Here is a 13,776-nt window from a genome sequence, read left to right on the forward strand (position 1 = left end):
ATAAAGTAATTTCTAACCTATAAAAAGAAAAAGAGCTAGGGGAAACTATATAACCCGTAGTAGAGGTATAGGAAATTATCCTCGATAAAATCGTTATAGTAGTATTAATAAATAACGAGGAAGAGGAAATTGCTAAAAGGGTACTAATACTATTAGTAAGACGTTATAGAAGACTACGACGGCAAGCCCTAATATAGCAATTTATTATTAGCGACGAGGTAATTAATACCTTTTATATAGTAAAAGAGAAAGCCGATTTCGAGCTAGTAATTAAACTATATAAGGAAGGCGTAATTATAATTACTAAAAAGCCGTATAAGGGATTAGATCTTATCGAAGTAGATACTTTTCGCAATCGAGGGGTCTATCGATTTATCTTATACGACTTAGAAAAATATATAAACCTCTATATATTTAAATTACGAATAGTTCGTGAGATTAAAGGGAAAGGAATACCCTAGCCGTACGAGAAGTCTAGATACGTAATTTAGGGGTATAGCGACGTCGAAAAGGCGACGCTACTTATATAATCGCCCACTATATAGCGCTATAGCTAACGATTAATAATAGTACTAATAGCATTGTTATAAAAGAAGGGATACGAGATTTGGAGCCGTAATATTACCTAGGCCTATACCTAATCGGCTATAGGGCTTATAAAGAAAATCCTAGCCTATTTACCGAAGGAAATAGCTAGTAAGTACTTAGAAAGTACGATTATTAAAGTGCTTAAGCTACTATATAGGCTCGCAAAATCGGGTACTTATTAGTAGGCTACTTATTACGATTTTTATATTAATTAACTATTAATAGTTACCTCTACGTATAACCTATACCTATTAGTCGTAGAGTATAAAGGCGACTAATTTAGGATTATCGGAATATAAACTAACGATATATTAGGCCTATCCGATATTAATTTTATAAAAAAAGAGGATAAGGAGCTTTAAAAAGCGGGCTTCGTAGCAAAGCTAAAAGAGGTCCTTATAATAAATACCCCCTTAGTATTTAATAATAAGATTCTTATAATTAAAGGGGAAACCGTCGTCTTTTAGTAAAAGAAGTAGGGCGAGAAGATTAACCTCGTCGATTTAAATATAACCGACGTTAAAAAGTAATATAAAGCTAAGCTCGCGCGAGGGGTATATATTATAAGTATTTATTAGCCTAAGGCGACTTTTAACTACGCTAGGGTAATATCGGCTATAGATCTAACTAAATAAGACGTCGAGGTACTTAATAAGCGGCTTAAGTAGTAATAAACGAATCTCGATCGAGGTCTCGTTTATTACCTAATCGACCTTATAATTAGTAAGCTCTACGTCTTTATTAATAAGTTATTTATAAATAATAACGACTTTATTTCGTAATTAGGGTATATTATTATCCTAGTTAATAAGAGTATAAGTAAGAGCGAATTTATTATATACGGTAATATAATCTATTACTTATTAATTAAAAGTAAGCGAGTAATGAGAAATATACTAGCGTTAGAGGTTTATAATATAGTTAACGGCATTAACCTTTTTTATACGATTTTAACGACGCTAAGGAAGATTACTAATTAAATTAGCCTTTTACCTATTCTAACGGTTATTTATACCGATTCCTACTCGCTATATAAATACCTCGTTAAATTAAGAACGACGAAGGAAAAGAGGCTTATAATCGATATTATAGCCCTTAGGTAATCGTACGAAAGGCGCGAGATACTCGAGATCCGTTAGATTAATAATAAAAATAACCTCGTAAACGCCTTTATAAAAGTAGTACTAAATAAGGGATTAGAGTAATTCGTAAGTAGCGGAAAAGTTATTATACGAATAGAGGGATAAGTTATATAAAAAGAGTAGAGAAAAGGAAGAAAAAGAGATAACTTAGTAAACGGGCCCGAGGTCGAATTATACCTCTAACCGTAGCGGTTAAATTAATAAAAAAAAGAGAAAATTAGTATTAGATTAGAAGTCTAATTCGACCGTAGTATATAGCCGACTACGTAGGGGCTAATTAGGGGCCTTATTTACGATTATCGTAGCTAGCCTAACCTATAGTTAGAACCTCCTTTTTATACCTACTACGCAGATATTTATATAGTTTAATTAATCTCTTCGTTAACTACGGTTCGAACTAACTACTTTGTAATAGGGATACCAATAGTTTGGGCATACGGTGTAAATGAGACACGACTGGTTCGTTAAACACTATCTCCTACCTAAATAAATCTAAGCTTTATTCCATCCCGTTCCAAAGATGGACCCTTGTCATCGTCAAGTCTTAAGCGTCCCAATGAAAGCCCGCCTGGGGATTTATCCCAGGCAGCCTTCTTATCGCGAGATGCAGGGGAGTTGACAACTGCCGCACGGCAGAAGGCAGACGAGGTTCTGAATTTGGGTCAGGATGCATTCACACGTTGCATCCTGGTATCAATGAACTGGCGGAGCAGATTCCGTCCGAACATCACTGATAAAGTAGGGTGACTTCAGATGGATGAAGAGTAGCTGATCCTGGTCGAGATTTGTTCAACTTCCTGAAATGGATTATGGGGCACGACCGTTGCAACCGCCCATGGCACCGTCCCGATTTTCTGTGAGACTGGTTGCAGAAGATGTCAAGATAAGTTCGTAATCTTTGGGCATAAAAGGCCTAGGTAAGTACCATCTGGATACATCACTTCGTCTCGTCTCAGTGGGTAGAGGACATTGCGGCTTTCATCCTCGGCTTGAGAGATCTAACCCAACATCAATACACCGCCAAAATGCATCGCGCAATTTTCGTCCTCCCTCTACTCTTTCTGGCCAATCCAGTATCGGCGGTGACCTGGTATTTCCTCCGTTACTACCCCGCTTCAGGTCAGAAGTTCACCTCTCTCTCGGGCGAGATGGTGATCCCGTCACTACCGCGCGCCGGCGTTTACTACCTCTGGCCAGGCTTGCAACCGACCGATAACAGCGGCGTATACCAAAACGTACTCGACGGCCGTAGCGGAACATGGTGGCTCGGCTCCGGGTGGTGCTGCTCCAACCCGAGTCTCCCTTGGGGCGGAGGTTTCAACACGTACGGCGGGGAGACGATTTCGTTCCAGAACATCCTGAAATCGGACAATTCGGCGTGGACCAGCACTGTGACGAGGCAAACTGGTGGCCAGGTTGTTACCAATGACTTCGACTTGGGTAAGCCACCATTGGATGATGGGGGATGCCGTGTAGTAATACTGACTTGAGGTGCCTACTCCAGCCGATAAATCTTTCAATCAAGTGCTCTTTGCCATTGAATTGTGAGCTTCACCCGATGTCAAACAACGGATTGTCGACTAATGTTCTTTAGGTACGACGTCTCATGGGACTTTGGTCCACTAGCATTCGACAACGTTGTAATTGTATGTCCAACTATATCCCAGCGTCAATCAGGGAACCCAATTGACAACCTTCAGACCTCCACTGGCAGTTCAGATTCAAGTTGGTGCACCAGCTTGCCGCAGAATTACAACTCCGCGACCAACTATACCATCACCGGCACGAGTGCAAGTGTGAGCGGCGACACAGTCACTTGCGATATTCAGTCAGTTGTGCTCAATGCACCGGCGTGAGAGACGAGCCTAGGTATTGCGACCATAATTGGTAACATTATGTTATTCTAGAGGGGCGATCCTCTGCGCTCAACATAAGGGGCTATCAAGAAAAGCCAGCTCAACGCTACATATCAGCCCGCAGCCTCATCCATCTCTTTCTCTCTCATATCTATCTTAGTCATGATTAGACGTTAATCAACGAATGTATGTGAATCAAAGGATTGATCTAACGGAAGACCCGCCGCGGTTCACATCATTGCGTGCCCAACAGAAGCAGTAAACGCTCAGTGGGACAAGCAGCGATGAAGCAGCTCAGGGGGCGGGAACCTGGGAGGGGTTCCACCAAGGGTAGAAGCGTTCGCCCTCGGCCAGGGACTTGAGAGTACATGCGGAACCCTCGCAGCCGGCGCCGATCTGAGAGGTGCCCCACCAGTTGACTTCCGCGCCGAGCCACTGCACAGTGAAGAGCATGAGAATGCCCGAAAGTGCAATGCCGGCGGAGAAAGAGGCCGACAGGACAAAGTTATACTTGGACCAGAAGGCCAAGTAACGGGTTCGGACGTAGATCCAGGACAGCCAGGCGATGGGGACGGCGGGCCAGGCGTAGGAGAAGCTGTACGGAGCCCAGTTGATGCCTCCGTAGAAGAGAGCAACAGGGTGGAACTGGCGGAGGTAGCGGTTCTTGGGGTAGAACTTGATGAGGTAGTAGAACAGGACCGGCAGAATGATGCCCAAGGGGAATCCGAGCAGGAGGTAGTTGTACTGTCCCTGGTGACCGAAGACTTTGATGGGCCCAATGGTACCCCAGAGCACGGCAGCGGTGAAGAAGGTGTTGGGACCTGGGCAGAAGAAACGCATGGGCGCATCGGGAGTGCAGACGTTGGGGATGTTGATTTGGAAGTTCATCACACCGGTGCAGACGAACGTGGAGATGAGAGTGGCGACCATCTGGCAGGCAAAGGTCTGACGGGGAGGGATCTTAAGGTAGTGAGCCACCTTTAAGTCGTTGGCGAAGTGGACGGCATGGGCGCATGTCACGTAACTAATCAAACGCTATTAGAATCAGGCGTAATCAAAAGGATTGAGAGACTTTTAGGACTTACCCGAAAGACTTGAAGAAGTTCATGGCCAGAGCATTGCCCTGGACCCACATACCACCGATGAACTCAGCCAGAACATTGAGGGTAACCTCAATACCTGTCATGGCCTTGATGATTCCGATAGGAATGACGAAGATAACAGCTAAGAAGATACCGTAGGGAACAACGCCTGGCGTGGTGTAGGTAGGCCACGCCGCAACACCCGCAAAACCGAAGCCCGCAGCGACGATGAGCGTGCCAAGGTACCACCACTCGGAAACTAGAGAAATAATCAGTGTTTGCCGCATTTAGTTGCTGTGGGAAGCAACTTGCCTTCGGGATATGCAGCCATGAGACGGTTGTGGACATCCTTGTACTCGCCAGAGTCCTCGCCTTCGGCAACGGTCTTCTTCTGGCGGCGAATGCTCGCCCACATGTTCTTGAAGCCCATCACAATCTCGTAGCGGTGGAAAATCGCAACGTGGGTGACAGCAGCAGCGTATAGGGCAAAGAACGCGCCATAGACCAAGGTGTTGGCGGCTGCGAGGTAGGCAGCTGAGTAGTTCATGTACTTCTCGTGGTCATACATGCCGCGGTCATCGAGAGCGCGCGAGACGTTATAGAGGTTTCCGAAATGGTCAAAGACACGGTTTGAGTTGATTGGGAGGTAAGCGGTGTTCCACGCGTTCGTGTAGTAGAGACCCATAATCACGAATCCAAGCAGCCACATGCCGAGGGTACGGTTGAAAGTGGAAAAGGCAGGGACCATCTATTTAACATCAGCGAAGCCCGGAATAAGACGTCATGAGAGGACCAAATAGCACTTACCAAGGGATCGACACTATCGAAAAGCCTATACCGAGGGAATCAAGTCAGCGAGAAGTTCATTTGGATACGAGTAGTGCATGGTGAGCCGAGAAGAGTCCACTCACATGACGTTCCAGTCAAAGGTAGGCCAGGGGTTGAACATTCCCAAGCCATTGCGGAAACCTGTCAAAATCTCCAAGTTGTGGTTGTCGGGCGAGATCCAAGTCATCCAGCTGAAGAAGGTGAGGACTTCAAAGATGTAATTGGGGAACCAGAAGTACACAAACATTGCGGCAAAGGACCACAGGAAGAACTTGTATCGAGTCATCGAGTACAGTCTCTTGAATGGTCCCGGGACCGCAATATTGTTTTCGTTGTGGAGCGCCGAGTTGAGGGCGATGGTGACGAGAGACGCTGGCCACACGCAGTACGAAGGGTATACGATGAACCGACGGGTGAGGCCTGCTCTGCTGTTAGCATGAAATTTCCCTCAAAATTACGCCGTTGCATCACTCACCAGCGAGACCGTAGCCAATGAAGTTTGTAGAGAGCGCAATCAGGATCTGGTAGGCAAAGCTCTTCGCGTACGGCTGGTTAAAGTACTGGGGCAAAACTTGAGTCCACACGATGTACTGGGTGTACGGCAGACTCTTGGCAGTGTTGGCCATAATGGCAATAAGCATGTGCTCCTTCTTATTGAATCGGCCTGGGTTGAGGGGGATCTTGTAACCGAAGACGCTGAAGATAGTGTTCGGCATGAACTTCTCCCATGCCTTACCGAGGGGGAATGCGAGAAGTTGGGCAACGTTGGATTCGATGCTGATGAGGGGCTGACGGATACTGAATAGCTGTTTCTGTCGTTAGCACTGTGGTGCGGACTGGCGGAGCGGCAACTTACCTGGTTGATGAAGGCCAGGAAGACCGAGAAGAAGACGCCAATGGTCCACGCTCGGATCGTTCCACACGGAAGGGAAGGGTCGTCCTTGTTGTCAACGACGGCTCGCACCTCGGCGTAGGGGCTGTTATTTGTGATCAAAGCAGCCTCGAGCTTCATCTCCCAAATCAGTTGCTCGTGCTTCTCGGGTCTCTCGAAGACGTCCTGGTTGTCTGCCGCTGTGTCAGTCTCACTGGCGCCGAAAGTCGCCATCGTTGCGCGTGCTTTACTCACCAAGGAACTCGTGGATTTTCATGAGAACACTGTGAGGAAAGTTCGGGTCTCGGTTATGGATTCTCAGGACAGTCTCCATCATCTGTGTCCTGTGTCAACGACTTCTTGGTGCTATTTAGGTCGTATCTAGACATACCTTGCGCACTCCCTCCAAGGAGAGGGTGGCAGCAACGGCCTTGGCCTCAATTAGATCGTCTTCTGTGACATTGAGGTGCCTTGAGAATTCGTCAGCTCTAGCTAGTTATGGGGATGATCAAGGCGTTTGTTGGGAAACTCACGATTCAAAGGCTTCTTCCTCGGAATTGAGACGGTGGAGCTCCTCGGTATGTGCGCCCTTCATAAGTTGGTTAACTAAATCCGCACTGTTTCTTGCTATTAGAACTTACAGCAGCAAGTTTCTCGTCAGTCAAGACGCCCTGGTCCCTCCCAATGTCAATGGGAGAGACCGGCGAGTCGTTCTTCTCGTCGTTCGCCATCACGCTTTGGGCGGTTGTGAAGTTGGACCTGGGTGTAGAGCAAGAGGCCACGACACAAGACCAAACCCGGCAGCGTGGGACGCAGCGATAAATAAACATTTTCGAGAAGACTGAAGACGGCCAGGTCGCTTATCAGCGGTACCACATGGTCGGCGCCCAGATGCCAACCGGGTACCTCACACATGATGGGCTGCCACATCTGAATGATGCGAACAGGTCGGCAGGTGGCAAGGTATCCAAGATGATTTTCGGAGGCAGTCCCAGTCTAGGCCGGCTGGGCAACATCTTGGCTGTCTGGTCGAAAGGATCGACCTTCTCGGTCAGGCAGAGAACCGATGAGATGGGGTGGATAGCAGATATGCAAGAGAACGAGGATTGGTCCGTACCGCCAGACCACTGGCTTCCAGTTGCGAAGACGGCGACCACAAAGTCTCGGCGCGCGGTGCCACCAGACCAGGAGGCAGGGGAAGCATTTGGGTTGCCAGACGACAGCCCAACCATTGGTTCCTCTGATGGAACAGAGGGACAGGGAAGGGTGGTCACAGAAGAAGCAGGGTCTTGGACGATATCCTTGCACAGTACTGTCGGATACGTGGGGGAGGGTCAAAATTGGTAGGTTAACGACAAGGCTGGTGGTACGCGCTTGTTGCTTGCCACGTTCTGTGCACACGGGGAAGGTAACGGGTCTAACCATGCTCTCGTACTTTGTGACCAGAGAGTGAAAGTGTGTTCAGTGTGACTTGGGCGGGATTTGTTGTTCGATTATAGATTCTTTTCAGAGACTTGCAGCAAGCAGGAGTACCAAAGACTGCATTTGTCGTGATCAGCCTCCGGCATCAACATGAGAAATCGAGGGTCTCTGACGACAGGTCACGGTGATGTTGAGTAAGAACCTGCTATGCCGTCATCATAGCAAAGAATGAGTCCATTCTAATGGGCCCAGTCTGCCTGGCAGAGGCAGAGGAGTAGGTTGACTTAGACGCCCAGTCGGTCGCGCTATCTTTCCTGACCGCGCTCCAATTGCCCCTTATGTTGAACATTGTAGATAGGGAGGCCTTGGCAAGTCTGATGTTTCCCAGAGGAGCGTGTCAAGGTTCAAAATATGAGAGACGGGAAGGAGCCCAATGTTCAAATGGAGCAGGGATTCAGCCACAAGACGCAGAGAAGTGGTTAGCTCGAAAGGGTGCATGCTTGAAATAAGCTAAATGCAGTTCTGCCCAGCCTTTCAAAAGGCCGACGGGTACTTTTGTCGTTCTTGGACAATCATATAAGCCGGAACGATATCCGTAGGTTAGGAGGAAATGGAAGAGAGCACTCACAGCACAATAGAGAAAGAAGAGGGAAAAGGGACGAAAAGCAGCCCCCAAAATGGGCACTGAGCATTGTCACGTGTGGCTGTGTGGGGGAAATTAAGGTTAATTTGGCGCTAGCACGGATCACCTACGAACCGATCCGGCTCTTTTTTGTGGCGTAGTGTTCATATGTGGCTGGTGCAGTCTACGTACCGATTGGTGACAGCCGTCGCCTTTTCCCAGCTGCATCCATCTCTACCTACCGCGTATATTCACACTGCTCTTCTCCGTCCAAATTCACTGCTTGCGATAACACGACCAACTTGTCGGGATTCCGTCTCGATGCGAGACTTATCCGCCGACGACGCTAATGATACGATCCTCCTCGCAATCCTCAATTAGGCGCCATGTCGGGAACTTTTGCCAGTCACTCACGAGCTTACTTTATCTAGGGAGGCCTTCCTCGCATCGCAATGACTGTGAAGAGCGGGGAAGAAACATTGTATGACAGGCCAATGCCGTCTTCATGGAAGGCAAGCCGCAAAAGGGTCTCGTTCTCGGTGGTTTTTCTTCTAGCGGCCGTTGCTGGACCCCTGCTTCACACCCTGTCTCTCCCACTCCTCGAGACTCCTTGTCGGCAGTGCCCAGATCTCGCTCGGGGCCAGTCGAATCATCTCGTTGCGCGCAAGTTGTCCAGCCGTACCTTCAACGTCCCGTTCAGGCAGGAGGATAACACCCGCTTTATATAAGAACGGCACCACCACTCTCTTGGCTTTCCTTGGTTTCTCTTGGAATTTGCTTGGAACAAAGCCACCGTCGGCGATTAATCCTCGTCCACTCTCGCTATCAGCCATTTTCTTCGTCCTTGGCTCCTTGGCACGTTCTGCTATCATTCTCCTCTTCGCCAGAAACTCTCCTCTGCGCGATACCCCTCACGACTCACGAGCGGTGCACACGATCCCTCTTCCCACCCACTTCAAAGTCAAACACCATCAGCACCAACGGGAACAGGCACCAACTTGCGCCTCGCAGTTACATCCATCAACATCTCGGATAGCTGACGTCTCCCGTCTTGCCCTGCTGCAAGTGGCGTTTCTTAGCTTCTTCGCAGAAAAAGGAAGGTTTTCTGGAAGAATTTGAGGAGAGAGGCGAGTTCAGCTGACGTCGACCGCGGCTGTTGTATTATTCGTCAATCACCCCGGGCTTATCGCAATCTCTCGCCAAGCAATCAAGACCCCTGATGCTCCAGACTGAGCGGGTTTCTCTTTGTTGGAGTCGTCGTATCCCGGTTCACAATTGCCATAGTACGACCCAACCGCCGATGGCAACGAATTTGCGGTACGGTTGCTGCAGCTGATCTCAGTGGCCCCCTCCTGCTGTTCCACGAGCTTCCTACCTCAGGTAGCTCCATGCAGTCCAATCCTGGCGTCGACTTTGTCGGACTGTGAGCGCCAACTTCGAGAGTGTCGCCCCACATCCCGCGTCCTTGCGTGCCGGTTGAGGACGAATGCTCTTGGGTTCTGAAGCAGATACCTTGTAGATTACGAAAGGACGCTTCTTGACCCGCGCCAGACGGAGCCAATTCTCACGATGCGGACTGTCGAATTAGCATTTGCCCACCATCATCACAAATTTCGTGTGGACCACCTCTTCTTCTGCAGGCAGGAACATCCGAATAGTCCATTCGAGATGCAAAAGGACAGAGCTGTATCAGCCGACATACTGTGGATGGTGGCGTCTTGATACCTTTTTCAATATTGCCACATCGATCTTCAATCAAATCGTTACGCGAGACGAAACGGCAATGATGGTATTGGCTGCAGTTGCGTCTACACAGAAGGTCGTCGTTTGAGTAGTCTCGCCGATTTCCACCATCAAATCGTGTTGCGAACTGGCCAATCCGAACGACCTACCTACACGAGAGACGGGGCAGACTTCCTGTTCTAGCAGTCGTGGGATTCAAGTCCAGAGGCCACATCACGCAGACATTCAGCTGCGCCGCAGGTGCAGCGGTCTGCGTTCAATTTTCTCAACCAACACTCTTCTCTTTGGACCTCGGTATCGTACAGCTGTACGGTGTCAATGCAGTCTGGTGGTGCCATAGTCAAAATCTACTAACATGTATAGATGATAACAGGATACCGTCGGCTCGAAACGCTTTGCAACACTCGGCCATTTGAATGGCGCCCCCAAGCTGATGCTTACACCAGCCAGCAAAGTCTCCACGGATGATGAACTCCTCATTGGTTGAAACGACAGATGCGACGAAGTCGTTGCCACCAGCTGTGTGGTCCCTTGCTCATGTATCACTGCAACGAGTTTGTGGTATACGAGAGCTCGATAAACGACACATGCTGCTTGCCTTTGACCAGGCGCTATGGCATCAGAGCTGCACGGCGAGTTCTGCGAGCCCGTCAAGAGACTGTCACTGTCTCCTCTAGAAATGTACCAGCAAAAGAAGGTGAATCCAGGAAAGTAGACCCGGCTGGTTGGTACCATTGTGGCATTGCAGAGACAGACGCACATGACATCCACGTCCCTCCGAACCCCCCCAGTCTCTTGCCTTCCTCGACCCTGACATACTGTGCCACTCTTGGATCGGCTCGGGTTACCGATGATAAGAGTGTATTCAGACCCAAACAAGTAGGTGAAGGGGTGGAAAGTCAAGTACGGTAACTGGACCGGTTCTAGAGGAACTTAACCGAGAACACGGGGGGCAAAACTCAAGATTGTCAAAACCAAAGCAACCCGATGATTTTCGACGCAGCCCAACCGACTAACACGATGTTCTGCTTCATGCGCCGAGGCTGTGGCAAGTTTGTCTTCGCCGCCGCCTTTCACACAGATATCCATGCTGCAGCTCGCAGCTCAATCCCCTTCTAAGCCAAGAAGTAGTAGAATCAGTCGGTTACTCCAGCAGATGTGTGAATGCCACTGTCATTGCATGCGCGTCGTACGGTTGCTCTCGGAGATCCGCAATGTCGGAATATCGCTGGCGTTCGTCGTCAAGAATCAGAGACATCTTCCTTTTGTTCCTTATCATAGAAGGGCTTGGCTTAGCAGCACACAGGGCGGGATATGATATCAGACGTGCCGAGTTGAGCATGATTTCTCATTCTCTCGCCTCACATCTACTCTCGTTCCAGTCACTTGAATTCTATGGCCGAATGGCAATGTCATCAATTCTAGCGCCACGCTGTCTTCTATCGTCTTACTTTGGTGCCAAAATCTTCCGATCATTGATGATTCTTTCCAATATAAGGGTCCTACCAGCTGTACCGGTGGTTCACCGCTCCAAGCCGTTCTCACTGACGTGGAAATCAGTCTTGTGTTACGGCTTATTGACCAGCACCTCACTCAATAGTCAGATATTATTGTTCTAATACTGTCGTTCACTCCTCCGAATCTTCCTCTGCTATCTGCCACTCTATTCTCAACTTATGTCAAGGATCATGAGGTCATCGTCTACGATTTCACTTTACGGATGATATTGCTTAGCCATATGGAAATGAGAGTTTGTCGAGCAGGTCTCCAAAAAGTACCAAAAGGTCACACTTACCTTCAACTTGAAAGAATAATAACAACATGTGAAACCCTATCTGACGACATTTGATCGCGGTCTCATGTTAACAACTCGCTGTTGCTGACCAGCTTTACGTGGAAATATGCGCAGAGGGCTCTTGGTGAGAGCAACCTCTCATGTAATTGTCGTCATGCTGGCTTCCCATATCTAAATAGAAGGATGAAGACCCCATTGAGCCACGTCCTCCCTCTCGTCTCGTCTGATTCATTCTTCTCTTGCTAAGAAGTAGACAGAACGTGAGAACGGCTGTGAGGTAGTACCCTTCGAGAGCCATAAGAGTCATTCAACCGAAACGTTGAAAGTTCTACCGGTCGACGATAACTATTGAAGTTCCTTCGAAAGCATTAGCAAGCACTACCGTTTCCAATTGAGACGCATCTCTGCAACTGTCCATCGGGAATCCCGTCAACAAAGAAAGATCAATCACCGGTCGACATCATGACGTTGGCAGGTCCCCCCAGAGCCCTCTTTAGACCTGCACTGGCCGTCATTGACGAAGTAGTAAGAGAGCTACAGCAGCGCAGCACTTCGCTTCCTCGGCTTGGGCCACGAAAGTAACAACGTCACATTACGAATGCTGGCTCTCAGCTTCAGACGACGAGATATATTTGAGTGGCTGATATACTCAACCTTTCAAGGTCTGCCGCATGATGGAGTCAAGATCGCGGCTGTGCCTCATGCCGATGGGCCGATGAGGAGGTCTCGCAGGAATAATATATACTTGATGGGTGAAAGACTGACTGCTGTCTCCGGCTGGATTTCCGGCGAGAGACGAATCCTTGGAAGGCCGAAAGGCCCGAAGCCACGCTATATGTTCATGGCACAGATGGATCCCTTGGGGGGACATCACCATCACAGCGCTGTCGGCTTCCAAGAGAGAATTGGGATGGAAGGCTTCGAACCCGACGTGGGCTCGACCATGTGGCACCGAGCGGCAGACTTCGGGCTTATCTTACTCAGTCTCTGCACGCAGGTCTGGCTGTGAAATGCCGAAATGCTTGTCTGAACAGAAGCTGAGGACCACAATAACGCAAGGTGTTCTTGCCGGTCCCGCCCACCTGGGCGGGTTTCCGTAATGAGATGTAGTCTCATCGTACCTTGAAGGCCCGGACTTTGTCCTATCATTCTCGTCTCTGAAACCCGCTGTCTCAGTCTTTACCAGTAATCGACCTGACAGCCCTGCCGCCCTCCTTGCTGCATTGTATATTCAGAGACGGAATAATTTCCGATGGGTGTAGTATTAGCAGAGCACAGTAGACATGGGGAAGCAAACAGGTGTCCAGGACATTCATCATCCAGTTGGAGTGACGATTATCTGGTCAAGTATCAATTGATACATGCTCTGTCACATCTAGAGAGAAGAGGTTCGGATCAGCTGAAGAGAAGGATGGCCAGAATGTCGCCGAGGAGGCCGTTTCGTATAACACTGACGAGGCACATGGTATTCGCACTCGCAAAGGATGTTGAGAAATGATGATGGGCCCATAGTACTCGGGGGCAGATCAAGAGCATACGACCGATGAAAGTGGTGTATGTGTCATGAGGGTTTACATCCTGTCATTGATTGACCAAACACTGCAATTCGGAAAGCTCGTCACGAACCTGAAGTACTTCTTCAGCCGGTACTCACCCTTCCAATGATGAGTGAGGTTACTCACATAATATTCCGACAAGCTGAAGGCGCTTCTTGAATGCTGCGAGACCTAACTGCGATTAAGCTTGAAAACATTCCGTCCGTTGCACGCGCCGCGTGTTCCCAACTGCTGTGCTCCCACAGCTATGAGAAATGCCATTCATGTTAGT

The 13,776-nt window shown here is 48.7% G+C and overlaps 3 protein-coding genes across 3 annotated transcripts; 2 read left to right on the forward strand and 1 right to left on the reverse strand.

Annotated features, from left to right (window-relative positions):
* Positions 1-2,755: 2,755 nt before the first annotated feature.
* CLUP02_11546 (uncharacterized protein) lies at positions 2,756-3,586 on the forward strand (the record flags this gene model as incomplete). The annotated part of the gene is made up of 4 exons (XM_049290514.1): positions 2,756-3,170; positions 3,235-3,274; positions 3,325-3,376; positions 3,479-3,586. 4 exons carry the CDS (start codon positions 2,756-2,758, stop codon positions 3,584-3,586), a joined length of 615 nt encoding a protein of 204 aa, XP_049147659.1.
* Positions 3,587-3,880: 294 nt separating this feature from the next.
* Positions 3,881-7,197, reverse strand: CLUP02_11547 (OPT oligopeptide transporter; the record flags this gene model as incomplete). Its single annotated transcript, XM_049290515.1, has 11 exons — positions 3,881-4,610; positions 4,672-4,927; positions 5,005-5,416; positions 5,476-5,500; positions 5,580-5,916; positions 5,972-6,302; positions 6,353-6,561; positions 6,623-6,704; positions 6,759-6,837; positions 6,901-6,956; positions 7,009-7,197. The coding sequence occupies 11 exons, from the start codon at positions 7,195-7,197 to the stop codon at positions 3,881-3,883; spliced, it is 2,706 nt and encodes a 901-aa protein (XP_049147660.1).
* Positions 7,198-8,579: 1,382 nt separating this feature from the next.
* CLUP02_11548 (uncharacterized protein) lies at positions 8,580-8,792 on the forward strand (the record flags this gene model as incomplete). The annotated part of the gene is made up of 1 exon (XM_049290516.1): positions 8,580-8,792. The coding sequence occupies one exon, from the start codon at positions 8,580-8,582 to the stop codon at positions 8,790-8,792; it is 213 nt and encodes a 70-aa protein (XP_049147661.1).
* Between the last annotated feature and the right edge of the window lie 4,984 nt (positions 8,793-13,776).

The sequence above is a fragment of the Colletotrichum lupini genome, chromosome 6, assembly GCF_023278565.1.
Source record: "Colletotrichum lupini chromosome 6, complete sequence".
In the NCBI taxonomy this organism is placed as follows: Eukaryota; Fungi; Ascomycota; class Sordariomycetes; order Glomerellales; family Glomerellaceae; genus Colletotrichum; species Colletotrichum lupini.